This window comes from Zea mays, chromosome 8, assembly GCF_902167145.1.
Source record: "Zea mays cultivar B73 chromosome 8, Zm-B73-REFERENCE-NAM-5.0, whole genome shotgun sequence".
NCBI lineage: Eukaryota > Viridiplantae > Streptophyta > Magnoliopsida > Poales > Poaceae > Zea > Zea mays.
The window spans coordinates 145,698,434-145,725,873 of record NC_050103.1 but is presented as its reverse complement, the minus strand read 5'-3'; the positions used below and the strand labels follow the sequence as shown (position 1 = coordinate 145,725,873).

The 27,440-nt window shown below is 45.9% G+C and overlaps 4 protein-coding genes and 1 long non-coding RNA gene across 5 annotated transcripts; 1 reads left to right on the top strand and 4 right to left on the bottom strand.

Moving 5' to 3' along the window:
- Nucleotides 1-3,241: 3,241 nt before the first annotated feature.
- Nucleotides 3,242-8,330, bottom strand: LOC103636057 (amino-acid permease BAT1 homolog). Its single transcript, XM_008658415.2, has 7 exons — nucleotides 8,070-8,330; nucleotides 7,669-7,929; nucleotides 5,121-5,139; nucleotides 4,776-4,995; nucleotides 4,525-4,709; nucleotides 4,010-4,429; nucleotides 3,242-3,915 (listed from the first exon to the last, which is right to left on the bottom strand). The coding sequence occupies exons 1-7, from the start codon at nucleotides 8,189-8,191 to the stop codon at nucleotides 3,568-3,570; spliced, it is 1,575 nt and encodes a 524-aa protein (XP_008656637.1). The 5' UTR covers nucleotides 8,192-8,330; the 3' UTR covers nucleotides 3,242-3,567.
- A 2,065-nt stretch (nucleotides 8,331-10,395) lies between these two features.
- On the bottom strand, nucleotides 10,396-11,172 carry LOC103637357 (WW domain-containing protein C11B10.08). The gene has a single exon (XM_008659570.3). It carries the CDS (start codon nucleotides 11,118-11,120, stop codon nucleotides 10,638-10,640), a length of 483 nt encoding a protein of 160 aa, XP_008657792.1. The 5' UTR covers nucleotides 11,121-11,172; the 3' UTR covers nucleotides 10,396-10,637.
- A 7,894-nt stretch (nucleotides 11,173-19,066) lies between these two features.
- LOC100276067 (Os01g0606100-like protein) lies at nucleotides 19,067-20,171 on the top strand. Its single transcript, NM_001149948.2, has one exon. The coding sequence runs from the start codon at nucleotides 19,147-19,149 to the stop codon at nucleotides 20,134-20,136; it is 990 nt and encodes a 329-aa protein (NP_001143420.2). The 5' UTR covers nucleotides 19,067-19,146; the 3' UTR covers nucleotides 20,137-20,171.
- Nucleotides 20,172-20,941: 770 nt separating this feature from the next.
- On the bottom strand, nucleotides 20,942-22,310 carry LOC100275517 (uncharacterized). Its single transcript, XR_002749022.2, has 3 exons — nucleotides 22,126-22,310; nucleotides 21,561-22,020; nucleotides 20,942-21,462 (listed from the first exon to the last, which is right to left on the bottom strand). It is a non-coding gene; the product is annotated as an uncharacterized lncRNA (long non-coding RNA).
- Nucleotides 22,311-23,505: 1,195 nt separating this feature from the next.
- LOC100136878 (starch branching enzyme III) lies at nucleotides 23,506-26,475 on the bottom strand. The gene has a single exon (NM_001114649.2). The coding sequence runs from the start codon at nucleotides 26,320-26,322 to the stop codon at nucleotides 23,623-23,625; it is 2,700 nt and encodes an 899-aa protein (NP_001108121.2). The 5' UTR covers nucleotides 26,323-26,475; the 3' UTR covers nucleotides 23,506-23,622.
- Between the last annotated feature and the right edge of the window lie 965 nt (nucleotides 26,476-27,440).

Below are 27,440 nucleotides of genomic sequence, written 5' to 3'. Positions count from 1 at the left end.
TCAGTGGAGCGGCGAAGTGACTGTGGTCACTTCAGCTCTGTCGACTGGAGGGTGCACGTCAGGATAAGGTGTCAGGCCATCCTTGCATTAAATGCTTCTGCGACGCGGTCGGTCGGTGTGGCGATCTGGCCAAGGTTGCTTCTTAGCGAAGACTGGGCCTCGGGCGAGCCGAAGGTGTGTCCGTTGCTTGAGGGGGCCCTCGGGCGAGACGTGAATCCTCCGGGGTCGGCTGCCCTTGCCCGAGGCTGGGCTCGGGCGAGGCGAGATCGTGTCCCTTGAGTGGACCGAGCCTTGACTTAATCGCACCCATCAGGCCTTTGCAGCTTTGTGCTGATGGGGGTTACCAGCTGAGATTAGGAGTATTGAGGGTACCCCTAATTATGGTCCCTGACAAATGTACACAGAGTTATTTGATCCCAAAAAGGGGGGGAAATCTAACGAGCATGCGGGCTGTGAGGCGCAAAAAAAAGGGCGCCCGGAAAGGAGCGCGGCTTGCATGCACGAGGGGTGAACTGAGATGGGGATAGGACTGGTCTAGGAGAAGCTACACCCTAGCTAGATGACAAATAACGCTAGGGTCTATATATACACTAGTGTATATACTAGGTATGTGCATGTGCGTTGCCACAGGAGTTAAAAATTAGTATAACATATATACGGAGAAACAGATTGCAAAGTTTATATCAGGCACATCTGCAAGGAGAAGGTCTCCCATTTAGTTGCTACATGTAGAATTGAATCATAAACTGTATTATAAAACAAATAAAGAATTATACCAGTGACAACAAAAACATCGCATGCCTTGCATATCTAGAATTGCTGAATGGTAGTGGTTGAATTGCATCTAAAACATATTGGATGAATGGAGAAGGGAAAGGAAGATCGAAGTCCAGAACCCAAACAAAATCAAGAACTTCTCATTTGCTTCGCCTAGACTTCCATATGCACATCAACAAGTATAACGAAACACTACATGATACAAAATGTATTGCTTTTATGTAAGAAAGACAAGCCCTCAGCTTAAGCAGAAAAAGCACCTACACTTTGCTCATAACATCACAAGACTTCCTTACCAATTCAATGCCGAATATTAGAAAACCAAATCACAGGCTTCAAAGGACCAAGCAACATCACATGTACTGTCAACAACAGAATTCACAGGTCTTGTCAACAACAGAAGTAGACAGTAAACTAAATACTACATATGATAGCGAAACAGGGCCCTCCCAGACAAGCAAGCCCACGCCGCCGCCTCCTGAAGCCTCTGCAGCGTCATCCCTGACGGAGGATAATTAACCAAAGCATATTTCTTGGCAATGATATACCATATCTTTTCAGTTGTTTCATTGTTGTTGCTTCATCTAATACATCTTTGTTGTCACTAAGAAAAGCACAGAATTTACTTACTACCTAACAATATTCCGAGCTATTAGGCTCTGGTGCTCAATTTATAATGGTGACAGTGGTATCCTCCATTAGGTGATTAATCTACAAAATTACACAAATAATGAATAAGATCTGGAAAGGCAGTTACTCAACCCAATATTGAAGCTGGAAAACAGAATGGCAGCCACCTTGTCTAAGTACAGCTCAATAGCCCAAGTTGATATCATTGTTATCTGCATCTTGTCCTCTTTGGTGAGGTTATCGAGCCTTCTCAATAAGAAAGTTCTGAGAGCATCCTCTCAAGTAGACATGTTCGATAAATAAATTTATATATCATTGTACTACTATTTGATAAAAAAAATATCAAGCATAGATAACGGCAACATGATTATAATATTTGTACACAGCCATGGCATGTTCACAGTAACATAAAATAGCAATGACGGAAAGCTCCAAACAGCAGCGGCGGAGATGCCATTATGGCTTAGTGTGGCATCAGCCATACCTTACTTTTATTTTTTTGGAAGCGAAGACGTGGTGTGGTGGATATGTTTTGGAATTTCATATCTTCTACTATAACAATAAAATAAGACATGGTGTGGTGGATATGTTCTCTCTAATCTAGTAGTAGGTCTTGAGTTCAATTCAATTCACAATTCTTGCAGATTTCATTTTTTGAGCCGGACAGGGATGAAGACAAAACAGGAAATGAAAAAAGCAGAACAGAAAATAGCAGACTATACCCTTACAACCTTAATAAATAGTAGGATAAAAGCAGAACAGAAAATAGCAGACTATACCCTTACAACCTTAATAAATAGTAGGATTTGTTGATTGACACTAGATACCAAATAACTATTTGGCACCACCCTCTCAAGCGCACCCTCACCATGCAGGCATGCAGCCCGTCTCCTCAAACACGCACTCCTCCATGGGCGGGCCGCGGGCGTAGCAGCCAGCCAACCGCTCCGTCACTCTATAAAACGAAGCATGCATGCGTGATTCGATGTTACACTTAAAGTCATTCTATCTTAGAATTAATGAGATAATAATTATTTCATCTCAAAAAACAGGCATTACGAAAATGAAGTTAACATATTTTAGCCCCAGTAGAATAATTGAGATTGCATCTATTTAGTGAGTCAATCATTCTAAAAAAACATGTATATATTACGAGAAAAGAAGTGAACAAACTCATTCATTTTGCGGTTGATTGGTTGAGTGCCTCACGCGGGCTAGCCTCCTGCGCGCCTAGCGCACCAGCTATTGTCGCCCGTGCCATCTCCACGCATGCAGGCGGGTAGTGAAAAAAAGGTATAACCTGCACGTCCACATGTTGGACAGCATCCTTATATGCATGCAACCAATCAGGATCCCGTGCTTGGTCAAAGCACACGGAGAGCCTGGTTACCTTTATACAGGCAACCAATCACATGGTCTATGAATACTCATTCATTCCATCTTTTTAGTTCCAGACATTTATGAGATTAACTGAGATATGAGTCACTTAATAAGTCAGTCATTCTAAAAAATAGGCATTAAAAAAGAACTGAACAAACTCGGTCATTCTATGAATACTTAGTCATTTATGAGAATAACTGAGATATAAATCATTTAATGAGTCAGTCGTTCTAAAAACAACAATTATAAAAAAGTGAACAAAATTGGTCATTTTATAAATACTCAATCATTTCATTTTTTATATCAGTCATTCATGAGAATAACTGGCATATGAGTCATTTAGTGAGTCAATTATTCTAAAAAAATAGGTATTGCATAAAAAACGAACAAACTTAGTCATTAAATTTTTTGGGCTCAATTATTCATGAAAGTTACCGAGAGAAGTCATAATATATATGTTGTAAAAGAAATTCAGCATCCTTCGTCTAAAATTTGATAGCAAATAGTAGCATAGAATAACTCTGGTCTATATATCACAGCAAGACAAAGACATGTTACATATCTTGGCCTGTACAAGCAGATTAGCGTAGAGCCGTAGAGCCAAGACCAAAAGCGGCGCTAATTGGAGTTAGACACATTGTCTGAGTTCACTTTGCACGTTTGGCAGTGCTGCTCTAAGCACGCGGAGCGCGAGGTGGGTGGCTGGGCAGTGCTGCTCCGACGAGCGAGGGCTCCACTCGGTCAGGCATGCATGAATGCGTGATGCATGTCTAGTTTTATTCATCCATCCAGATTGGTGATGGGGCCCGTGAACCAGTGCCTGGCGCTGAGCACCCAGGACGCGATGACGAGGAAGAAGAGGCCGCCGACGGCGACGGGTGTGTAGTTGAGCGTGTCCTTGGTGACCGGGTACGCGACCGGCAGCGAGAAGAGCACGGAGATGGTGGCCACCCAGAGCACAGCGACCCAGCCGACCATGACGCCGTAGCGGCCCAGGCTGAAGGGCCCCGGCACGAAGCACTTGCGCGCCAGAGTCACCCGGAACAGGACCGGCAGCGCGTACGAGATGTACAGCCCCACCGTGGCGATGGACACCATCGCCTGGAACGCCACCAGGCTGCCCAGAGACTGCATTTTTTTTTGTCTATCATTAACCATTCATTCATTAACATGGATGAGAATTGAGAAAGCAGCTAGTCATCAGCAACACAGTGCAATTTACCGGGAGCGCCATGCAGAGCGCGATGAAAGCCGAGAGCCAGACGGCGTTGATGGGCACGTCCTGCCTGTTGACCTTGTGCCAGACGGAGGAGAAGGGCATGGCGCCGTCCCTCGAGAACGCGTAGGCCATCCTGGAGTTGCTGGTGACCGAGCTCATGCCGCACAGGTAGATGGCGACGGCGACGATCCCCAGGCAGACGATCCCGCCGACGCCGCTCCCGTAGCGGCTCTTGAAGGCGAGGTAGAACACCTCGGCGATGGCGTAGCCGCCGGCGTCGTTGTCGGGGCTCAGCAGGTAGGGTATGTCCTTCACCGCGAAGGTGATGCCGAGGATGTAGCCCCAGCCCACCAGGATGGAGATGCCGATCGCGCTGATGATGCCGATGGGGCCGTTCTTATCCGCGTTCTTCGTCTCCTCAGTCTGCAACCGCGTCAGGAATTCAGGACAGACAGAGGACGCTGCATCGATCGCAAAGGTCGTAATCGGTGTTGCTCCAGGTTCAAGTACGTACGTACCATATGCGCAGAGGCGTCGTATCCTGTGAACGTGTACTGGCTCATGAGCAGCCCCAGGACAAAGATGTACAGGCTGCTCCGGATCCCGGCGCCGTCGTTGTCGGTGTTGAAGTGGGTGAAGACGAACTCGGCGCTCGCCCTCTCGGTGGCAACGGTCGGCACGGCAATCATCAGGACAAAGACGCCTGCAGCCACGAGCAGGAGGATGATGCCTGTGCATGCAGAGAGATCGAGAATGGGAGGGAGGCTACCTAGCACGTTCCAGGCCGCGGCGAACTGGCCGAGGAAGGAGAGGCAGCTGATGGGGAGGCTGTTGATGACGGCGTGGCTGAGCAAGATGGCGGCGTGGAAGCCGAGCACCATGTACTTGGACGCCACGTAGCCGCCGCCGGTCTTGCCGCCGGTGGCCAGCAGGATGATCACCTGGATCAGCTGCGCCAGGGAGTAGTCCACGCTGGTGGTCACCGCCCACTGCACAGCAGCACGCAGGAGTGAGACTGTGAGAGTGAGGACCTCGATCGGCTCAGGCTCAGCTAGCGAGAAAGCAGTCACTTTGCAGGAAAAAGAAAACGGGGTTCGGGAAAATGGTGTTTCACCTGACCAACAACATTGAACCTGAAAGCCACACGGACAAACACACAAAAAAAGACACGCGTATGTTAGGTTAGATTAGAGGGCGAAAAGAAATGTGCTGGAATCAAATATATAGTGTAGGGACTTTCTGAGGAAAAGGTTCTCAAAACATTAATTTTTCAAACGATTCTAAGTCTATTTCAGGTGTAACGGGGCAGTCGACGAAGGTCACCTTCATCCAGGAACGATGAGCAACGAACACGAACACAGAAACGAAGCAACGACCTCGGCTTCGTAGTAATGTGTTTACAGAGATAAAAGACAAGATCTCCAAAGCTTGCTCAACACTGCCATGAAGGAAGTGATAACAATGCCCTTAGTTGATTTTTGTAGTTAATGTGTATAAGACTGATGGACATGTTTTTATTTTTTACTAAGTTGTATTCTTCCACTAGAAACATGGGAAAGTGCCATGCATACGGGCACGGATTTCAGGGGGATAAATTTGAATTGTTGTTTCTACGAAGCTTGTATTTGTTGTTTTTCTACCTTCACATTGTTTTCTGTAAAGCCGAAGGTATGTTTATAATTATCATTTAACAAAAGAATGAAGAAGGTTAACACCTACAAGATGAGTAATCTAAAATGTTTTTTTTTGTTATGATCCCTCCATCTACATTTCAATTCTTATCTATTTATCTTTTACCTTCTTCTCTTAATATATTAACACCCTTGAGGAGAATTAATTAACGGGAGAAGAATAAATTTACTTATTTGTATTGTCTCGTTCTTGATTTCATCCAGGAATAAAAAACAGGTGACCACATCAACAACGTGATAGAAACTTAATTAGTTTGTTTGCTTCACAAATTTAAAGAGAGAATGAATGAGATGGGATCATTGACATTTGGCAACTCCCAAATACAACGATTCCTACTTGTCGATGTTGTACTGTACTGTGCTATGTAACTGAAGCAACCGTTTACTGAAAGCCTGATGATTGTTTTAACTCTTGATCAGATAGCTGCCCCACTAGTTAACCCCCGACCATATACGCAAGCACTACCGCAATTCAAAGGCCCTATACTGCTTCAGGTCTAGTTTTGGCTTCTCTAGAAAAAATATTTTTCTCCTTGTTTTTAGGAAGTCTTAGAGTATTACATTTGGTTGAAAATATAGCTACTCCTATTTTTATGATGAAGGGAAGGACAAAAGAGAGTCGGAGATACTCTTTTTTTGGCTCCACTCGTGGAGTTAGCTCCTTCGTATTTTTATGAAGTCAATAGAGAAACCTCATGTTTGGTATATTTTTTTAAGAAACTGTTGAGGGAGCCTTTAAAAGAGTTCTACGATACAGAGCCAAAATCTTAAAAACCTGCTAGAAGTCTTGTCTTTCTTAGAACTTAGGGGGTATTTGCATACTAGAAATAAATTTTAGTCTTTATCACATTGTATGTTTATACTAATAAGAAGTATTAGATATAATATAATTATAAAACTAATAATACATATAAGGACCATAAAACTATTAAGTCTAATTAGTTCATGCTTCGTCCATGTGATGCTATAATTATTGATTTATTACACTTAATAAATGTGTCTCGTCATTATGATTTATCTGTATAATTAATTTTGTAATTAAACTATATTTAATACTCGTAATGTTTTTAAATATTCGATTTGATATAGATTAAACTTGTCACATGAACCCCCTTCTTCCTTAAGCTATGGTTAGTAGACTGTGTATATACACCTTTTACAGATTGAAGTTTGAAATGAGAGGTATGGATGAGTAAGATGCTGAAGATATTAAGAAAATTTCTAACACTGACACACCCTTATAATAGGACTGGCAAATTTAGTCCCTATAGCAGAGCACCAATGTCCTTCCTATATAAGACTGTGTCCAACAGGTTATTCATATGGTCACCTAAATTTCTAATACATTGTTTTGCACTGTTTGTAAAATGAAGTTTAAAATAAGAAATATAATATGTAAGTTGTTTGATATAGTCTTAAGGTCAAAGCTCTCATATTGACCAATGACCAGGGCATATGGATTCAACTCTTCTTGAAAACATAAAAAATAAAAATATTGTAATTCACACACAACCAAGCAGTTCACATGATCTTCCCCGATTCCTTGAAAGTTGAACCGTACAAAATTCCCGTTTCCAAAAACGAGAAAAGAAACCCGGCGGCGAGCACTACTCTCAGGGCTATTTGGGACTATTATTTTTCTAAAGGATTTCTATTTTTCTAAAAACAAATAAATTAATTTCTATTGAAAAAATAATTATCATTTGGAAAAAAGTTCTCAAACTAGCCCACGTAATGAGAAAAAAATTTGGTGCAGCACTGCTGCAAACTAGAACGTTTACAGCCCCTCACAAAACGGAGTATATACCCCACACGCAGCAGCAATAATATAAATAAAACGTTATCTAGTAGATCTGCAGGTGGAGTCTATCCTCTTTTTTTTTGAGGGACTGCAAACACACTGTTTTGCAGCAGTGCTGCACCAAAGTTTTTTCCACGTAATGCGCCCAGCGGATAACGATCTTACCGTACCATCCGGTGATCCATGAGGCGAAGGGCGCCCAGCGCTTGCCGGATAGGCGAGCGCTCCAGTAGTAGAGGCCGCCGGAGGTGGGGAAGGAGGAGCAAATCTCGGCCATGGACGCGCCGACGGCCATGGTGAAGGCGCCGGCGACGAACCAGCCGAAGGTCATGGTGGCGGGGCCGCCGAAGTTGAGCCCCGTGTTGTAGAGCGTCGTGACCCCCGTCAGCACCGAGATGATGGAGAAGGAGAATGCGAAGTTGGACAGCACCCTGGCAAACAGACAAGCGAGCGCGCGCGGTCGCCGTCGTCGATCGAACCAACGGACGCGAATGTGAGTGACCGAACGAGCGAGGGAACGAACTAACGGAAGAAAGAAGGCGAAAGCTGACGGAGGTGACGAGGAACGTACGAGAGGTCGCGCTTCAGCTCCTGCCTGTACCCGAGCTCCCGCAAGCGCGCCAGGCCGGTGTCGTCACTGTGGTCGACGGTCACGGCGCTGCCGCCACCGGCCGGGGACCTGTTCCACGTCATGGCGCGCGCCGCGTCGGTCTCTAGCTAGCTCCGTGACCGAGTCGTTGCCGGAGGTTGTGTACTGCGGTAGGAGACGATGTGCTTGAGGCAAGGGGAGGACGCCGGACACCGGGAGGATATATGGGTGCTGCGTCTTGAAGGAAGGGTGGAACGGAAAGAAGTGTGGCTGCTCTGGGCGCGGCTGCTAATAAGTCAACTCGAAAGTGCGTTGGGGGACGGGCATCAATGTGGTTGCTGGGCCAGGATTTGTTAGTTAAACCCTGATTTATTCGTTTTCCTCTCAATCTTTGTGAATTGAATAAATTTAAATTCTAAATAAGTCAAAATATTTCATAATTTTTTTTTCAATTTTATCCAATTCATATGATACGGAAATAACCGAATAAGATCTTATTTTAAGAAAATCTCTTCAATAACATCCAAACTTATACCAATCCCTTTAATGCAATCATAATTTATAGCTTCCTTTCAATGCCATCAAATTTAAATTTTAATCCCTGAATGCCATCGCCCTTAGTTCCATTAAAAACAAATCCCTCTAATGTCATCAAAACATATATTGATCCCTTCAACACCAATAGAAATTGGTTCGATCTATTTCAATTTAAAAATTCCAGAATAAAAAAAAGCACGCACTTGTGTTTCTCTGGCCCTAGCTCTAACAAGCAAATAAGTTTTAGAGTCATTTGGCTATTTGTATAATGAACAACATATACGTGTGACATATAAAATTTTGTTTCTCCAATAGATAATGTATATGCAAATTTATGCATTGGAGGAGAGCAATCCAAGAGACTCTTTATATTATTCTTAATTGATATGAACAAAGATTTTAAATAATTTTTTTTTAAAATTTCAGTCTACATTTTTTAGAACCTAGAAAACTATGTGGTTATTCATTTATACTGATTCGATCTATTCAATTTTTCATATTTTTTTTAAAACTATTAGGAAGCAAATAGATCAAACTGATATATTGGAGTAATTTTGGGGTTTCAAAAAGTATGGACTAAACTTTGGTCTATATTTTTTTATTCTGGGTTTTTAAAACCCAAACAGATCAAATCAATTTCCAGTGGCATTGAGAGGATTGGTATATATTTTGATGGCATTGAAGTGATTTGCTTTAAATGGAGCTAACGACGTTAGCTTCAAACTAACGACAATGACATTAGAGGGATTATAATTTAAGTTTGATGGCATCGAAGTGAAGCTATAAATTCTAATGCCATTGGCGGAATTGATATAAGTTTGGATGGCATTGAAGGAGTTTTCTCCCTTTTTTTACTCCAACCCGGGCACACACATTGTGTCCAACTAGACGATGTACGGATCTGCGACAGCAACGAGATTCTCTAGGATGTGTGACACAGAAATAGGAGTAAGGGCACCTTTACAAGGAGCACCAAAATGTAAGAGCGATGACATCTAAGTTGAGTTGAGCACGGGGCTCCATGGTGAAAACATAGGCTCTACCATGTGTGACACATTAATGAGCGGGGGCTGGACCCTCACTCACCACTACGTAGATCCGCCCTTGACAGCGAGCTTAGTGAACCAGCGAGCATTGACTCTCTACCGAAGAGATCGTCTGACCTCGCCTTCTTCCTAGTTGCTCCACCATTCGAGGAGATCGAAAGTCGATACGCATGGTTTTGACTCGTTCAGCAGTTAGCTATATGTTTGCTTCTTTTCTTTATATGGTTTTTTTAATTTATACCGTATATTGATATAAACTTAAATTCTATATAATACTAGTTTTACGATTTTGCTTAGTTTTTTCATACTGTCTTTTGTTCCCCTACTCGTGAATTCTCGTCCTGCGTCCGCCATTGGTGAAGCTGTCGAGCTCGGGGCACAACTAAAACCAGTTTTCCTACTTTGTTGGTCCGAGGGTATGGCATGGGGCCATGGGCCATACTCCGCCATAACAGTGCTCCGCCTATGGCAACGACGTAGGTATGGCGAGCCATGTAGGCAAAAGTGGCAAAAATGTGACATGGTTTAAAATGTGGTGACAAATGTGTTATGGTCATCGTGAAAGTGGTATCTAGAGAGTTGCCATCTTCAGTATGACAAATAGTTAAATATCTCGCTGCGCGGAGAGAGTTGATCGCGTTAAATCGAGGCCTGACTTGGTCGCTTTTTTTAGGACGGGTTTTCAAGCAAATAGACACACCCGTTTAAAAAGTTCGATAAAAATATTATACAAGGGGAAAAACATCCATAATCGCAATTTTTAAATAAAAGACTGAACAACATGTAACCCCAGCAACACCAAACTTGGGCCGCACACCGGGTACACCGTACATGACACGGACGCTTTTGCCACGCTCCAACAGCGGCAAAACATGGCTACGAACTGAATGCTTACTTAGCTTGCCACACATGTACTTGATTTACGTAGAATTAATCAAACGACACCGCGCGACTAATGACCAGCCATTCAAGCTGCTGCGGAGCGCAGAAGCAGAGCCAGCACCCCGCACGCGAGCGCGGCGGCGAGAGCCAAGCTGGCGCGCCCGCAGCTGCCGTGCCGCCGGGCCGCATCAGACTTGGACTCCCGCCTGTTGTCGTCCCGCGGGTACATCTCCCCCGCCGGGTACCCGTACGGCTGCGGCGGGTAGTAGTAGTACCCGGTCTGTGGCGGGTAGTACACCGGGAGCGCCGGCGCCGGCGGTGGTGGCGATGGGGACGGGGGCGGCGGGGGCGGCGAAGGGACCGGCTCCGGCTGCGCCGGCGGAGGGTGGTGGGTCGGCACCTCTGGCGGCAGCGGGTGCGGGTCCAGGTCGCAGACGCACATGAAGCACTTGCAGTCCTCGTCGGTGGCGATGCCCAGCACTACCGCCGCCGGGAACGCGAGCATGGTGACCACCACCGCGGCCGCGACATGGAGCGGCAGCATTCCGCCTCGGATTGGGCTTCTCATGCTAGGAGTAGAGCTTTCTTCTTCTTCTTCTTCTAAGTGGTTCAGTGGTCACTACTGCGCCGGAAATCCAGACCACTGGTATATATAAGTGACTTGGGAAGCATGTGCTGGTGCATCTGCATGGCGTAGTTTTTCGTGTTGCAGGTGGAACGACTGCTCGTTTCCGGGGGTTGCGTATGCGTGCTTTGCTTCAGGGACCAAACCAAATAAATGCAGACTGTTTTCTTTTTTCCTATTTTTGGTTTTCGCTTTGAGATGGTGTTTAATTTAATCACTTCTGTTGAAACTCGCTTCTTCTCTCTCGATGGATCACTGACCAACCATTAAAGCCGAGTCAGAACTACAACTGAGAGTATCAGGCAGCAATGGAGTGTAACTATAGAACGATGACTAAGGTAAGATTGCTATCTCATCTCATATTTTAAACTTCTCTTTACAAACAATGTTGGATTAATGTGGACTTGGCCCAAATTAATTTTTAATAATAGTCAATACTAATGACTCACTTTAATACTATAGTGTACTAATAATTTAGTACCATACTGTAAGTTTAAGAGAAAAATCAATCAACTTAAATAGGTGGACCAATGATACATCTATTGAGAAGTTGGGAAAATGATGAAAGATTGCCACACACGCGCGCCGCCGCCCAGCTGTGGGTGTGGTTCATGGTTCCAAACGGTTGCGCATTTTTGCCTGGAGTGATGACAGTCATGATGAAGAAGGTGGACGCTCTTCGAGTTACATGAACAGTCTCTCAGACGCGTTGCACTCAGTCCATTCCCGTTCCACCTCCTACGAGCACAAAGAGAGTGGGAGAGCATGCCTCCGAAATCACCGTCCGCAGAGGTACACTTGCACGGGTATGCGGGCGATCAGGTTTTTGGGAGCATACTCACGACTGCTCGCTTCGTCCGCTCGACTAGCGCTGATCTCGTTCTTCGTCATCGGCGCCATTCGAGGGACTGCATTGCGTACACCTGCCTACACCGAGTTTGTACGACTACATCGAACATACACACGAGATGTCTCGTGTGAATGGAGCCACTGATGCCTTGAGCATCGGTCCCTCCGTACGGTACTTTCTAATTTCCATACTTGTGCATGTTTCTTTTCTATTTAATGCTTATGCGAGCATTAATACACACATGCGCATAAATGTCATTGCATACATGTCATCATATATATCACACTGATTTTCTGGATTAAATTAAAACCGATAATGCCTAATTTTCTAACAATCCAAAAACTTGATATTAAGCATTTTTCTGTTAGTGGTTTTGCTTGAGTTAAAACCAAGTGAACCTTTGGATGGGACGTTTTACAAGATATGGTGTAGTAAGATGATACTGTGGTTGACTGTAATAAACTGCTATCATGCCGCACAGGGGAAACCCGAACAGTTCACTCCTGAAGATGAGAGAATGTTCGACGTTGCTGATAACCTGTTTCGAGGCGCTGTGATTGGCGCTCTTGCCAACAAGTATGTTGATTCTTATATAACGTGCACATCTGCAAAGAGTTATATGATGCATTAGATGAGAAGTTCGGTGTTTCTGATGCCTGTAGTGAGATGTACATCATGGAGCAGTTGTTTGACTATAAGATGGTGGAAAACCGTCCTTTAGTTGAACAGGCTCATAAAATACAGGCACTGGCTAAAGAACTCGAACAGTTCTCATGTGTCTTGCCTGACAAGTTCGTGACCGACCGTATTATCGCTAAGTTGTCACCTTTTTGGACGAATTTTGCTACCACTCAAAAACATGAGAGACAAGAGTTTAGCGTGGCTGAGCTTATTGGTTCTCTTGATGTTGAGGAGATGGCAAAAGAAAAAGACACTCGTGAAAAAGGAGTTGGACTTCTAGTGCCAATATGGTATAAAAGAAGAACTCCAATACGTTACATAATAATAAAAAGAAGAACAAGCAACATAATGCCACGAAGCTCAAGCAGGCAGCCTCGTTCAAAAAGAAGAACAAAGGAATTGGTTGCTTTGTTTGCGAGAGTACTGATCATTGGGCAAGCGCTTGTCCAGACTGTAAATTGAAGCAAGAGAAAAAATCAGCTTAAGAGAAAAAAACAGTAAACATGGTTGTTAGCAAGACTGCAGAAGAAACATCGGGGTATGGTAATTTTTTATCTACTTGTAGGTGCCTTTTTGGGGCGCCAATCACTGCATGAGAACCGGTGGCGGTGCCCTCTGCAGAGGCGCGGACGGTCGGCGGCCAGGGGCCGGACGGTCCGCGACCTGGTACAGGGGCTTGGGTTCCCTGCCTGACGGCCGGACGGTCCGCGCCTACAGGCCGGACGGTCCGCGCGTGCGCATGGGTGGCAAAGGTCGCCGGCGGCGCCTGGATCTCGCTCCCGGGAGGGACCTCGTTGGGGAGGAGAGATTCTAGGTGATGTCTAGGCTCGGGCAGACCGGCCTAGACTCCTCTAATCGACGTAGAGCCGAAGAGAAGCGGAGAATTTGGGGATTGGAATACTAAACTAGAGCTAAACTAGAGCTACTCCTAATGCATAAGGTAAAAATGAGAAATAGACTTGATTTGATCGTTTGTTCGGGGTTCAATCGGTCGTAGCCCTTCATCTATATAAAGGGGGAGGTCTGGATCCGCTTCAAACTGATTTCCGAGTTAATCCCGCGGTTTTAGGTAACAAATCCCGTGAGAAACTAGGAACCCTAACTGACGTTGTGCACGCGCGGACCGTCCGCGCCACCACCGCGGACCGTCCGCAAGGCACTTTTGGTCTCCAACATATGCCCCCCTGCCTTTTGGTGAAGGTTGACGAACCAAAAGCATATGAACTAAACCTGATGTAAGTCACCGGCTTTTCAATATGGAGATCATTTAATAAAGCACCAATGTATAAAGGTTGTTTCAGATTGTATCTTTCTCGGCCATGACCATTTGATCAATGGATCAAAAGGAATAGAATTGAGGTGCCCCCCAGTCTGGATAGACAAAGGGACTATACATGTACCATGGATTCATCATCATACCATTCCATGTTTGAACATGATAATATACTGACGATGAGTAAACGGGTGGAAAGTACCCTGGTCTCATAGGATGAATAAGCGATGCTGGTTGCGTCGCCTTTCGGGCCGTTTTGTTTACCCGTTTCGTTTTAGCAGGTGACCGAGGTTTCTTCGTTGACCGATCACGTAGAACGGTCTTCTTGCTAGTATTCTTGGAGAGCAACTGATCAAAAGTAGAGTCAGTTTTGATCAGTTGACCATATGTGTTTTTCTGTTGCGTCTCTTTCCCTTTTAAGGCTTTGTGTGGAGGCTGACGCCTTTGGCCGTAGGCGGATTGTCCGGCAGAGTTAGCCGAACCGTCTGTCTGAGCACCGGACCGTCCGCACGTAGGTGCCATACCGTCTGTGATGCTCAGGCCAGGTTGTCGTGCTTGGCTCATTAATTGTGCCTGCCCCCGGTGCCTCCGGAAGTTTTAGCCTTATCGTCTGGAGCCTTTCGAGCAATCTCCTTTTGCGATATATTTGACGTGCGAGGATCGTCAATGATGATGTCTTTGCTTTTGCTTTTATCGGCCATTTCGGGCCAAACTAAGACCTTTTCGCATGCGACATCTATTGTATTAATAGGAAATGGCTGTGTGTCCACTTGCATTTCCTGAAAAGCCAACCGGCCCTCATTTATGGCCGATTGTACCTGTCGACGAAAAACATTACAGTCATTGGTGGCATGAGAAAAAGAATTATGCCACTTACAATAAGCACGTCTCTTTAATTCATCTATAGGAGGGATATTATGAGTTAATTTAATGTTGTCATTTTTAAGTAGCTCATCAAATATCTTATCGCATTTGGCAACATTAAAGGTAAATTTAATCTCTTCTTGTCGATTCTTTTGAACCGGTTGTAAGGAAGAACATGCTAAAGATTTGGCCTTTGTTGGCCAAATAAACTCAGCGGTATATACATCTGCGGATTCATCATCTGAACTATCATGCTCTATTAGATGTATAGTACGGGTGGCCGATTTTGATGTCTCTTTAAATCGGCTTTCACAGGCTAAAGCCCGCTGATGTAGCTCGGCTATCGAAAAGAACTGGGTCCCATCTAATTTGTCTCTTAAGTAGGATAACAACCCATTAAAAGCTAGCCCTGCTAGCTCTTTGTCTGCAACATGGATCCGAAAGCATCGGTTTCTAGTGTCCCGGAACCTCCGGATATAATCATTAACCGATTCTTCGCGTCCTTGTCAGACTGAACCTAAGTCAGCTAATCCTAATTCATATTCCCCGGCAAAGAAATGTTCATGAAATTTATTTTCTAACTCATTCCAGGAATTAACAGAATTAGGAGGCAGGGCGGTGTACCATGCAAAAGCGGTACCAGTAAGGGATAAAGAAAATAAACAAACACAAAATGCTTCTCCATCGACCAATTCGCCTAGGTGTGCTAGGAATTGGCCTATGTATTCGTGTGTGCTTCTCCCATTCTCACTAGAAAACTTAGAAAATTCCGGTATCATTGCCCCTTGTGGATATGAGACAATGTCAAACCGGTGATTATATGGCTTTTGGTATGATTGCCCTACTCTGGCTACACTAACTCTGAACTTATCTCGAAATAGTTCAGTCATCTCTTCCCTAATTTTTTCCATTGCACCCGGTGGCAGACCACCGAACCCTGGGCTGTGGGGCTCATTTGGTCGGGCATTAGTATACCGACCTTCTTGCCGTGACCGATCGATAGTGTTGATCGGTCTGTGACTGTATGGTGTGTTATGGTTTAAATATGTAGAGGGCGAAACATACTGCTGATGTGGTGTGTAATAATTTGGTGCATGATGTGCAACAACAGGTTCTGCATATGTGTATCCGGTTTGTACGGTGGTACATCCGAACTGGCCGGCCGTGTTCGCCATTATTGGGGCGCCACACGGCAGTCCTGGTACGGCCCCGGACTGTCCGGCATAGAAAGCCAGACAGTCCGCGTAAGGGTAGGACGGTCCGGGTAGAAGCTCGGACAGTCCGGCCACGTCCAGGGTCGCCGATCTGCCAAGCAGGGACGACGACGGTCCTAGGGCGGCCCCGGACTGTCCGGTAGAGCAAGCCGGACGGTCCGCGTATGGGCCGGATGGTTCGGGCAGAAGCTCGGACGGTCCGACCGTGTTCAGGGGCGTCGATCTGCCAAGCAGGGATGGCGGTGGTGGTACTTGCCCTGGATATGAGTTCATCGGCATATCATATAATGGTCGGGGCTGCAAATCCCCATTTGTTGCCGATGTATTAGACATAAATATCCTGTTACTAGTCTCACATGATGGAAAACTAGGAGCAACAGACTTCTCCAACGTACGCGTTAATTTTCTAATTGACTCTTCTAACCCTCCAATCTGTTGTTTCATTTGATTCTGCTGATGATCTACATACTGTTTAATAGATTGGATGTCGTCGGGTTTACTTACGTTGGGGACTTGAAGCGAAGATAGAAGAGATGCGACGTCGGTCTCTCCATGTTTGACAACTTTCTGGTGGCGATCCACCGTGTATTGTGATAAGAATTTCTCCTCCGCTTGACGCATGTAGTCCTCGTATTGTTGTTGCTCATCGGCCGTCAGACTTTCAACAGCCGGCTTTAGGATATTGTCCGGGGAGATATCAGTGTGATCTTTAGAACCGGCCATTTGAGGGCCTGATTTTTAGTAGATCTAAACACCTTTCCCCAGCAGAGTCGCCAAAAGTATGTTGGTGCCCTTTTGGGGCGCCAATCACTGCGTGAGAACCGACGGCGGTGCCCTCTGTAAAGGCGCGGACGGTCCGCGCGTGCGTAGGGGCGGCGAAGGTCACCGGCGGCGCCTGGATCTCGCTCCCGGGAGGGACCCCGTTGGGGAGGAGAGATCCTAGGTGATGTCTAGGCTCGGGCAGGCCGACCTAGACTCCTCTAATCGACGTAGAGCCGAAAAGAAGCGGAGAATTTGGGGATTGGAATACTAAACTAGAGCTACTCCTAATGCATAAGGTAAAAACGAGAAATATACTTGATTTGATCGATTGTTTGGGGTTCAATCGGCCGTAGCCCTTCATCTATATAAAGGGGGAGGTATGGATCCGCTTCAAACTGATTTCCGAGTTAATCCCGCGGTTTTAGGTAACAAACCCCGCGAGAAACTAGGAACCCTAACTGACTCTGCGCACGCGCGGATCGTCCGGCCTCAGGGCCGGACCGTCCGCAAGGCACTTTTGGTCTCCAACACTACTGTTCTTTCAGTGTGTCAAATCCCTGAGTGATGGGTTGATATTGATGCTAATATTCATGCGTGTGCTGATATTTCATTATTTTCTTCTTATAAGTGCAAAGGTACTAGAGCCTTGCTGATGGGGAACAGATCACATGCGTGTGTTCTTGGTGTTGGTAAAATCATTCTAAATTTTACTTCGGGAAAGACGGTGCTATTGAAGAACGTGTAGTATGTCCCCTCTATTAAAAAGAATCTTGTTAGCGGCTCATTGTTATGTCGAGATGGCTATAAACTTGTTTTTGAGTCTAATAAATGTATGTTGTCAAAGTATGGGACATTTGTTGGAAAAATGTTATAACAGTGGGGCTTGTTCCGCTTATCTTTGCATGATGCGTGTAATAAGTCTGTGAACAATGTTGTTTCGAATGAGTTGTATATTTGGCATTAACGACTTTGTCATATCAATTTTGGTTGTCTCTCACGATCAGAAAAATTAAATTTAATCCCGAAATTTGATTTAATCAAAGGTTCTAAGTACCAGGTGTGCGTGCAATCCAAGCAACCTCGCAAGCCTCATAAGGCTGCGGAGACGAGGAATTTGACACTACTAGACTTTATACAACTGTGGTGCTTGGTTCTTGCATGGGCTTCCCTTTGCGTAGGGGCACCAACAAGGATTAATCGGGACTTTGTGTGGTTCCGGATACCTCGGAAAAAATACCGGCGTCATCCACGAGAGTTTGCATCTCTACCTTGCTCTTTAGCTTCCGTATTTATATTAAGCATTTAAGTTTCAATCTTGTCTTTGTACTTAGATTGTTTAGGATTGAAACTTAGACATTGCGATAGAGATAGCAACACTTAGACAAAACATAGTTTACCCATTATAGTTTGATTATTTGCATAGGTTTTGCTTTAGGGATTTATTTGTGGCCTAGTTTAGAGAAAGTTTTTGAAGTCCTAATTCACCCCTTCCTCTTAGGTGTCACCCGTTTCCTTCAATAAGCAATATTCATCAGCATATATATTATATCAGCATAAAGCACAGAACCACTTGAGCGAACCACTTAAGCATACCGTTTAAAAAAAACCGATCACGACCTATTTCTATCTTCAAGTTCAATTATCATGTGAGGGTTCAGGCTGCTCTTAACCATGAGTACGACTCATATATCAGTTTTACACTCTGCAGAGGTGGTACAACTTTACCCACAAGTCATGTATCCCCTCTAGCCTGTGTCGACCAAAGCCACAGTTCTTCGACCCTTGATGCGTGCGTGGACCATTCAGCCCCAGAGCGCGGACCGTCTGGCCGACGAGCAGAGGAGACCCTCTCCTGCAGCAAAGTTGCGAACTGTCCAACCCATACCGCCGTAGAGAGCACCGCTAGGCAGTACAACCCCTAGTTTTTGGTATATCAGATCGGCAACAATAGTGACGTTACTACGGACTATACCTAGTAAATCTAAGTCAAAATCTTTTTTTCCAATCTCCTCTCATCCACATGAGATGAATAAACCAACAAGACCTTACACGGTGCAAATTGAACTCGTTGCAAGATGGTTAACCAAAAATAAAAAGATCACTCTCCACGACGTCAGCCCGCTGAGGGCCTATTGGCAGGGACAAAATTTGGCTCGGCCACGATCCAAATCGGCTTCAATATGTGAGGCGTGGCGTGCGTGCTGTTTTCCCCTATATATATATTTTTCTCCTTTTACCCTCGCTTGATCTAGGTCTCGTCTAGACGAAAAGACTCATCTTCTCTGGTACTCTGGTTGCGGCAGAACGGTCGGATCTCCCCCACCGATGGCCGCCTCCCAGTCAGCCACGCTCCTCCTTCTCGCCGTCGTCCTCGCCGCCGTCGCACCAGGCCCCTCCAGCGCGCGCCACGTCATCAATTTCGCCCCTTCCCGCGCCGTCAACCCCGCGTCCCTCGCTTGGGACCCTACGGCGCAGCACTTCGTCGTCGCAGGCGGCGGTGATGCCGTCCTTTGCGTCTCCGACGCTGGGGTCACCGAGTCGATCGTCTCCTCTGGCGCCTCCTCCGTCGCCGTCGACGACCGCCGACGCCGCCTGCTCGTCGCTTCCCCGGGATCCGTCTCCGCCTTCGACCTCCGGTCCCCGCGCCCGCACCGCCTCATCCTCTCCACGCCGGTCCCGGACCCCGCCCCTCCGGGCGGCATCGCTGTTGACCCGCACACAGGGAACGCGTTCCTCACCGTGGGCGCCCGAATCTACAAGCTGTCCGTAGAGGGCGACCTCGCCACGCTCGCCACCGCGCCGGCGCTCGGCTCGGAGCCCCTAGCCTCGCTCACCGCGCACGTGAGCCGAGGCTTCCTGCTCGTGGGCCAGCCCGGCACGGGCAGCATCCTCCGCGTCGACATGGAGGACGGCGCCACGAGGACCGTGTCCTGCGCCCTCACGCCCCCGACGCCGATGGCCGTGGCGGTCCGGACCGATGGGGCGGTGGCGGTGGGCGGGGCCGCGGGGCTGCGCCTCGTCGTGAGCAACGACGGGTGGGCGTCGTGCGGGGTGCGGGACGAGGCTGCGCCCGCGCCCGACGGTCTCGTGGCCGCGGTGGCGGTGCGGGAGCGGCGACGGGTGTACGCGCTGGTGGAGGCGGAGGCGGTGAACGGGGTTAACAAGTGGCAGATCGAGGAGGCCTCGTGGAAATCGGAGTCGGAGGGGGAGATGGTGGTGGTGCTCGTCTTTGTCGGCGTCGCCCTTGCCATCTTCATGTTCTGGAGGTTCCAGATGCGGCAGCTGGCCGGCAACATGAACAAGAAGATCAGATAGTAGTAACAACGCAATGTCTCCTTCCTTCTTTATGCAAGTGCGTTTGTCATGCTGCCGTAGTTGGTGTAGCTAGATACTTGTGGATTAGGCACGTTACTTGTATCTATATATTTATGAGATCTTAGTTGGATAGTTCTTGATAAGTGAAGGCAAAAATCAGGAGAACCATTGCTCCTCGTTAGCCACTGTACCTGCAAATTTACACAAATATCGTACCTTACAGGTTTGTTCTTACGGCGAATTGCACTTGATTCAGTAAACTTATTGGTTTGATTATTTGTATGTTCTGTTCGGAGATAGATGTCAGTTTGAGAGCGGTGAAGTAAACTTGTGCAAAAGGAGGACTGGCGAAACCTGTGTGAGCGTGTCATTGCTTCGAGAAGTAGGCGGCATGGGAACGACAGACTGCGTCGAAGCGGTGCACATAGTTTTTTTTTTTGGCTCCAACTCCGTTTATGACTAAGTTTATAGGAATTGGATTCTTAATTTCTTTAAAACTAAGAAGCTGATCTCCAACTCTGTTTATAACCTTCATTCATATTGGCTCCAGCTCTTCATCTCGATTCTCGAGCCGTTTTTGGGGCGTTGTTTGGGAGGGCTCTCGTAAAGAAGAGCCCTCCCAAACAAATACTAGGAAACAAAAACTTATGCATGGTGCTGCCACCTTACATCATTGGCCGCGTGGTGGATATTTGGAGGCAGAGCCCTGCTTTTACCCTTTCGCGGGTAAATTATACTCCCTCGGATCGTTTTTATTTGATGTCTACTAACATAAAGTTGAACTATATGGGTCAAATAAATAAAAACGGAGATAGTACAAGAGAAGCATGACAACTTTACCTACAGTGCTAAAAGTCGAAACTCAACGATCTTATTAACATCCGCCTAGGTTAGATTCATTAGAAGCCTGATTCTTAAGGTCTCTGTCCTTTGCTAGAGTAGTAGCTGCCTGAGAGGGCGACAGGGTCTAGCTGTCTGTCAATGACCCTCCTGTTTTCCTCTTTCCAAACATTATGGCAGACACACATGAAAATAGTACGTAGGCCCCGTTTTGCAATGTTAGGTCATGTTTGAAACACTCAGTTTTTAAGAAACTGGTTTATAGAAATTGATGTGGTTCACAACATATCAGTTTATGACTCAGTTTATAGAAATTAGATTCTTAATTTTTTAAAAACCAAGAAGCTAATCTCTACTAGCTAAAAGATAAAAACTGGGTTGATTCTAAACAGGACCTTAATCGTTGACAGTTAACTTCCCAGTGACCAGAATCTTTGCCTGAACCGAGGTCCAAGTGACACGCTTCTACTCGGCATGCAGTGAGATCTGACAGAGGATGATGTAGAGCAACGAGTCAACACTGAACAGAGGTGAAGCATGTAGATAACATATGAAAAATAAAATCAAACAAAAGCAAAACAAACCTTCTTAGGAGCTGTTCAGGTGTCCAATATAGAGGTTTCCATGGTTTCAACATGATTGGATAGAAATAATAGTGTCTCGCTGCAGTAGTTCTGATTAAGGTCACAAATAGTAACACAATCATCTGTTGGGAAGTCAACGGAATGGAGCGAATAAACGTTGCAGCATGATGTTATCAGGTATCACCACCAATTGACCATGAACACTTTACCAGCTAAAATATTGCAACGGTGTGACTTACCAAGCATGGAAGGTAAGGTGAGAGGCACCTAATACAGGAAGCATGTATAGTGAGTAGAGCACACCAGGTCCACAGCAGATTGAAACATTGAACAGATAAAAACGGTGGCACCACACAGGATGCTTCGGATGCTGATGGAGTTCATTCAGTGGCCAAATTTCGATGGCATGGTATGTAAGATTCGTTAGGTAATGGACTGGCATCACCAGCAGATGCATTTGCTGTAACAGAAAATGAATACTTCACTTTTTATATTAAGCGGTCAAGTTTACCAAGAATAGAAGGCAAGCTGAGGTAACCAAAAGAGGTATGCTCAGTGCTCATACCGGCTGGCTGACCAAATAAACATTGCGGCAAGACCATCTGAAAGATGATTGGAATTCATTGGGGAAATCACCACATGGCATAATATGCAGGCTTCATCAATTAACAAACTAACATCACGAAGAGCTTCAGACCGACGTTCTTTAGAAAGAGCTGAAGCTCTTCATGACGCCAGGTTGAACAAAACGGCAAGTATGAATCACTAACCATGAGCTGAGCAAGAAGGCAGAGAAAACATAGGAAACTAATACCAAGTGCCAAACATAGAAGCAACAAAAACTATATGGCAAGAATCAAACAACTAATACTGAAATTCTGCGATACAAGGTCCAGTTACCACAGCAATTTTGGAAACCATAAACCATGTTTAGCTAGGTATGAAATAACCAATGGAACATGTGTTTCATCATTCTTTTATAGAACTTTATACAGGCAGGGACATGCTATATATTTTCGGAAGAAATAGCAAGGATTCATAAAAGCATACAATCACAATCAGACACCAATTATACTTACTACAATATAATTTATATCTGTGTAGCCATGCCATGTAAAATAAAGGGAACGGTAATTTATATCCTATAACAGAGACATGTACATATGCATGCTACTAAAGCATACAGTTAAAGAACAGATAATATTCACACTCAGATATAGAATTATGTAGATTTCCAAAGATATTACTCTAATACTCCTTGTCCCTGAACAAAGTAGTCTAACAAATTCACAGTATAGAAAATATCTTGATTGGGTTTAGAACTCATGAGCCAAATCTGAAGTTCTGAACCGATCAAAACAAAAGGAATCAGGATCTATAACAACATAAATGGGTTAGGGTTCGGAATTCATAGCAGGGAGAGGATAAGCCCTGGTAGGTGAGAAGACGATGAGGTGGAGCCATGGGAGAGGGGAGTTAGGGAGGATGTGAACATGATGGAATAGTCAATAGATGAAGTGGATGGGGGCGACACATGTGCCGCACCCTGCACCATCGGAGAGGATGAGTATGACCTGGGAATTGCACCTACAATGTTGGGACGTGGGCATCCATGCCACCGTCGTTGGAGAAGAGGATCTGTCGAGGGCAATTGATAGGGGAGGGGACGACATGATTCATAGACTCAGAAACCAGGAGGACAGGTAGAAATGAAAAGGCATGTCAGAGCTAAGAATGGACAGACAGATCTTTCTCCCGACCATAAACTGGACGAACGAAACAGTGGAATTTCAGTAAACAACGTAGCAATAAAAAAGGGCAAAAGTTGTAGTAAACTGTCTAGCCTTTTATAGATGAGCCTCAGTAGTCACAGCATGTATAAATTTTAGAGAAGTTGCATTGCCGCAAAGGGCAAAACTGCAGGGTCCTCAACGTCAACAGATGTCCCGAAGCTATCGATCCCTTTGTTTTTTCATCTTATCAACAAAAACCACAAGGACCACAAAGCCCCATCTTCTACGCAGTTGCATGATTCCATTACAATACCTATATTGCTGACATGCTAAATTCTCAAAATTCTAACTAACTTGTAAATCTGAGCACTTCTAGATGGCAATGCCAATTCCAAGGAGTTGCGACAACCATCAGCTCTTTTATCAGAGGTCCTCCGCATATACTGACTACTCTTGAGGGTTTCACATCCACCATATTTAGTTTCATCTGTGTTGAAGATGAGTTGGTATTCCCCAGCTTCATCCACACCAACACGATACGACTGATGGGAGACTTGAGGATTAAAATTAAATATGAAAAATAAAGGCCCTCTTGTGAAAGATATGACCATGCTTGTGTCATCACAGTGAAGAATGTTGGGTGGACCTCTAGAAATTATCCTTTCATTTTCATCCAAGCTCATAACATCCTTGTCAAAGTTAAATATATGTTTATGAAAAACTTTGTCCAATAGTTCCCATTGCCGATTAGCTAACTCGAAGGAATAGTCATTGCTTGGCATAGGAAATTCAACTTTTTCTGGATGTGCAAATTCATTGCCCATGAAGTTGAGATAAGCGCCTCCGCTTGTCGTGAAAGTAATTAGTTTCATCAATTTCAACAAAGAAGAAGCTCTAATCAAATTGTCGTCAACAGAACCAACAGAGCACTCTCTTGAATTAAGAATTATCTCAGCAAAAGACTTGCGTCCAGATATGGACTGGTTATGATTTTCAACATATGATAGCATATTCTGGTTACTGCTTACTAATACTTTAATAATCTTATTCATGCTCCATTCTTGTTCAGGGACATTTTCAAGATGCCACAACCACATTTCTGGTATAGAAAGATTGACCCAGTAGTTGAATCCCAATCCGCCTTGAGTAATTGGCTCACATAATCCAGGATAAAATGTTGCATCTTCAGCAATTGTTACAATATCTGGATGAAGACGATGTAACATTTCATTTGCTAGAATTAGATATATCAGTGCATCCTTGTCAACATACTGATTGCAATACTCTTCCATGGCACCAGTAAAAGTAGAAAACCCATTATGAGTATATAACATAGAAGACAAGGAATGGAACTGGAATCCATCAATCCGGTACTCAGTGACCCACCAATTCAAATTGGACAACAAGAAGTGCAGAACATCCACATCATCATATTTAAACATCCTGGTGCCCCAGTACTTGTGATGCCCTCTTTTTCCACTGTGGAAGTAACAGTCATTAGAGCCATCAAAAAGTGATAAGCCAACCAGTTCATCTGCGGATGCATAGGAGTGGATAATATCCAGAAGCACTACTAATCCAAGGCCATGCGCTTCATCGACTAATTTCTTGAAGTCATCTGGGGTGCCAAATCTGCTGCTGACTGCAAAATAATTAGTGACCTTATAGCCAATGGAGGAGTAATCCTTGTGCTCCACAACACCAATCAGCTGAACAGCATTATATCCAGCTTTTTTTATATGCGGTAGGACTTTGGATGTGAACTCCTGAAATGATGAAACCTTTTGCTCTGAACCACTTATTCCAACATGACATTCATATATTCTAAGTGAACCCTTCACCTTTGGACGTCCAAATCTCCATTTGTAAATTTCTTCAGGAGGTGGTTCCCAATGTACTGCATAGGATTGCTTCCCCTCAGCATCTGGAAGAACATATGCAGCCCAAGCAGGAATACGTTCTAAAGCACCATCAGGAGTATTAAAATAAACCCTGTACTTGTCTTTATGAGAAATTGTTGGAACATATTTCTCAAGCCATGCTATTCGACCTTTCCTCATTTCAACCCAGTAAGCAAGGGGAGGTTTTTTTGCTTGAAACTTTTCAAATGATGCACGATCAGTTACAACACTGAAAATGTCGAACTCCTGCCCATTGTCAATGATATCATAGGAAGGCTGGCTGGAAGAGTCAGCCTTCTGCGATGCTTTGAACTCATTGTATCTTGTTTGGGCATCAGGAATTTCACCTAGCTCCTCCTCTGTTTGTGGACCGTTTGGGCCAAACATTTGCTCATATAGCTTAACAACCATCTCTAACTGAGACTGACGGGACCTGATTTCTCCAGGTTCCCAATACTCTTCTTTCATCCTACGCATTATTTCATCAGCATCAATGCCATTGTCACCTTTATCATAGTCATCCACATAATTGTATTCCTGGAAGAAATATTCATCTTGTTCTTGCCCTTCTCTGAGCTTATCTTCAAGTATGATAAACCAATATCCAAAATCATCATGTCCTAAATGACCTTCCCTGGCACAGTTTTCAGTTGGCGACCACTGATTAAAATCACCAATCAAAGAACAATACCGAGCACCTGGAGCCCATTCCATGAAATCGATGCGGTGTTGTCGATGTCGGTGCATGCCCAATAACTCAAACCCAGAAGATGCCTCTTTCAGATCAATAAACCGAGAACACAGCTCCCATCTACGGTCCTTCAAGGCCTTGTGCCGGTCGCGGAGGAACTGGGCGAAGGCGCGGTCCGAGACGCCGAGCTTGGTGAGGAAGCCTACGGGGTCGATGGCGTCGCCACGGCCACCGGGGCGCTGCCTGGGCGGGCGCTCGCGAGGCGCGGACGAGGAAGAAGACGAGTTGCAACGAAATGGGTAACCATGCCGGCGTCCAGGATGAGGACGGCAGCTAGTTGGGAGATCTGAGCAGCCCGCGGAGCCTGGGCAGCGGTCGGCGCCGACAAGGGAAGGAGGGGGCCGCGGGACAAGGAGGAACAGAGGGCACGAGGCCATAGTTTTGAGGTTCGTGCGGTGGCCGAGGAATGTGGAGGGAGGAGCGCTGGGAGACGCGGCGCGCCGGCTGGAGGCCGAGAGCGAGAACGCCCGGCGACGGCAAGGGTTACCGTTTTGGAGGGATGACAGCAACGAAATGTGATAACGTACTCTATTAAAAATCTAACGAGGCACGAGGGTGTCGATAGACGTGTTCAAAGCAAGGTCGAGTTCGGGTCGGGTTAAGGCGGGTCGTGGATCATTTATCATGGTCCGTACCTAGTGTCGGATCAGGTCGGGTCGGATCTGTCTCCCTGTTCGATGTGTTGGGTCAGGGTCGGGTTTTTCTGGGTTGGATTGGGGTTTTTTTGCTTTTGGTCGGGGGTTTTTGGGTTGGGTCGGGTTTTGTGTCAAAAATCACGGCCTTTGAATTATTACGGGTCAAAAAGTATAGCATGTGTCCGCTCGTTGCATTGGTCGGGTCAGGTCGGGCCGAGTTTTTTTCGGGCGGGTTGGTCGTGTCGGGTGACCCATGATCAGGTCTAGGCATCGATACCTCTGTGCCCCCGTCTCGTCTCCCGTCTGGAATTGCCCCCTGGCCCGCAAGATGATGTCGTCCACCGCGCCCGCGATTTGTGCCCCTGTTACTCTATTAAGAATCTAACGAGGCTGTTGATACCTCCGTGCCCCCGCCTCCCGCCCGCGATTGCCCCCGACCTGCGAGATGACACCGCCCACCGCGCCCGCGATTTGTGCCCCCTGCGGCAACCCTCGCGCGTCGTCATCCCTATCACCACGCCCGCAATTGCCCCCCACCCCCACCCGATCTTCATTGTTCCCCCAAGCGGTCAAGTCAACCCCCACGCATCATCCCCATCACAGCGCCTGTGTTGCCCCCTCCCACCCTGCCCCAACCGTCGAGATTGTCGTCGTCTTCCCCTTGTCGATCGGTGCATCAGAGGAATTAGGAGGTGTGGCGATCCGAAGAAGCATGCTAGTGACGAGCAACACGAGGTTCATCGGTATGCAGCGTCGCCGACAACTTCCACAACTCCGTCCTCGAGATGCTCGACTGTGTCCACCTCATCGCCAACCCCGCGGTCTCTGCTCGCCTCGACTTCATCCCCGTCAACACCTCG

What these genes read in the sequence shown, in the direction of transcription:
- LOC103636057 (XM_008658415.2), bottom strand. Translation starts at nt 8,191, where the DNA reads ATGACGTGGAACAGGTCCCCGGCCGGTGGCGGCAGCGCCGTGACCGTC. An exon ending in CGCGGCCTGGAACGTGCTAG is followed by an intron (nt 4,710 to 4,775) that starts GTAGCCTCCCTC and finishes TCGTGGCTGCAG; the next exon opens with GCGTCTTTGTCCTGATGATT. An exon ending in CGCTCTGCATGGCGCTCCCG is followed by an intron (nt 3,916 to 4,009) that starts GTAAATTGCACT and finishes AAAAAAATGCAG; the next exon opens with TCTCTGGGCAGCCTGGTGGC.
- LOC103637357 (XM_008659570.3), bottom strand. Translation starts at nt 11,120, where the DNA reads ATGAGAAGCCCAATCCGAGGCGGAATGCTGCCGCTCCATGTCGCGGCC.
- LOC100276067 (NM_001149948.2), top strand. Translation starts at nt 19,147, where the DNA reads ATGGCCGCCTCCCAGTCAGCCACGCTCCTCCTTCTCGCCGTCGTCCTC.
- LOC100136878 (NM_001114649.2), bottom strand. Translation starts at nt 26,322, where the DNA reads ATGGCCTCGTGCCCTCTGTTCCTCCTTGTCCCGCGGCCCCCTCCTTCC.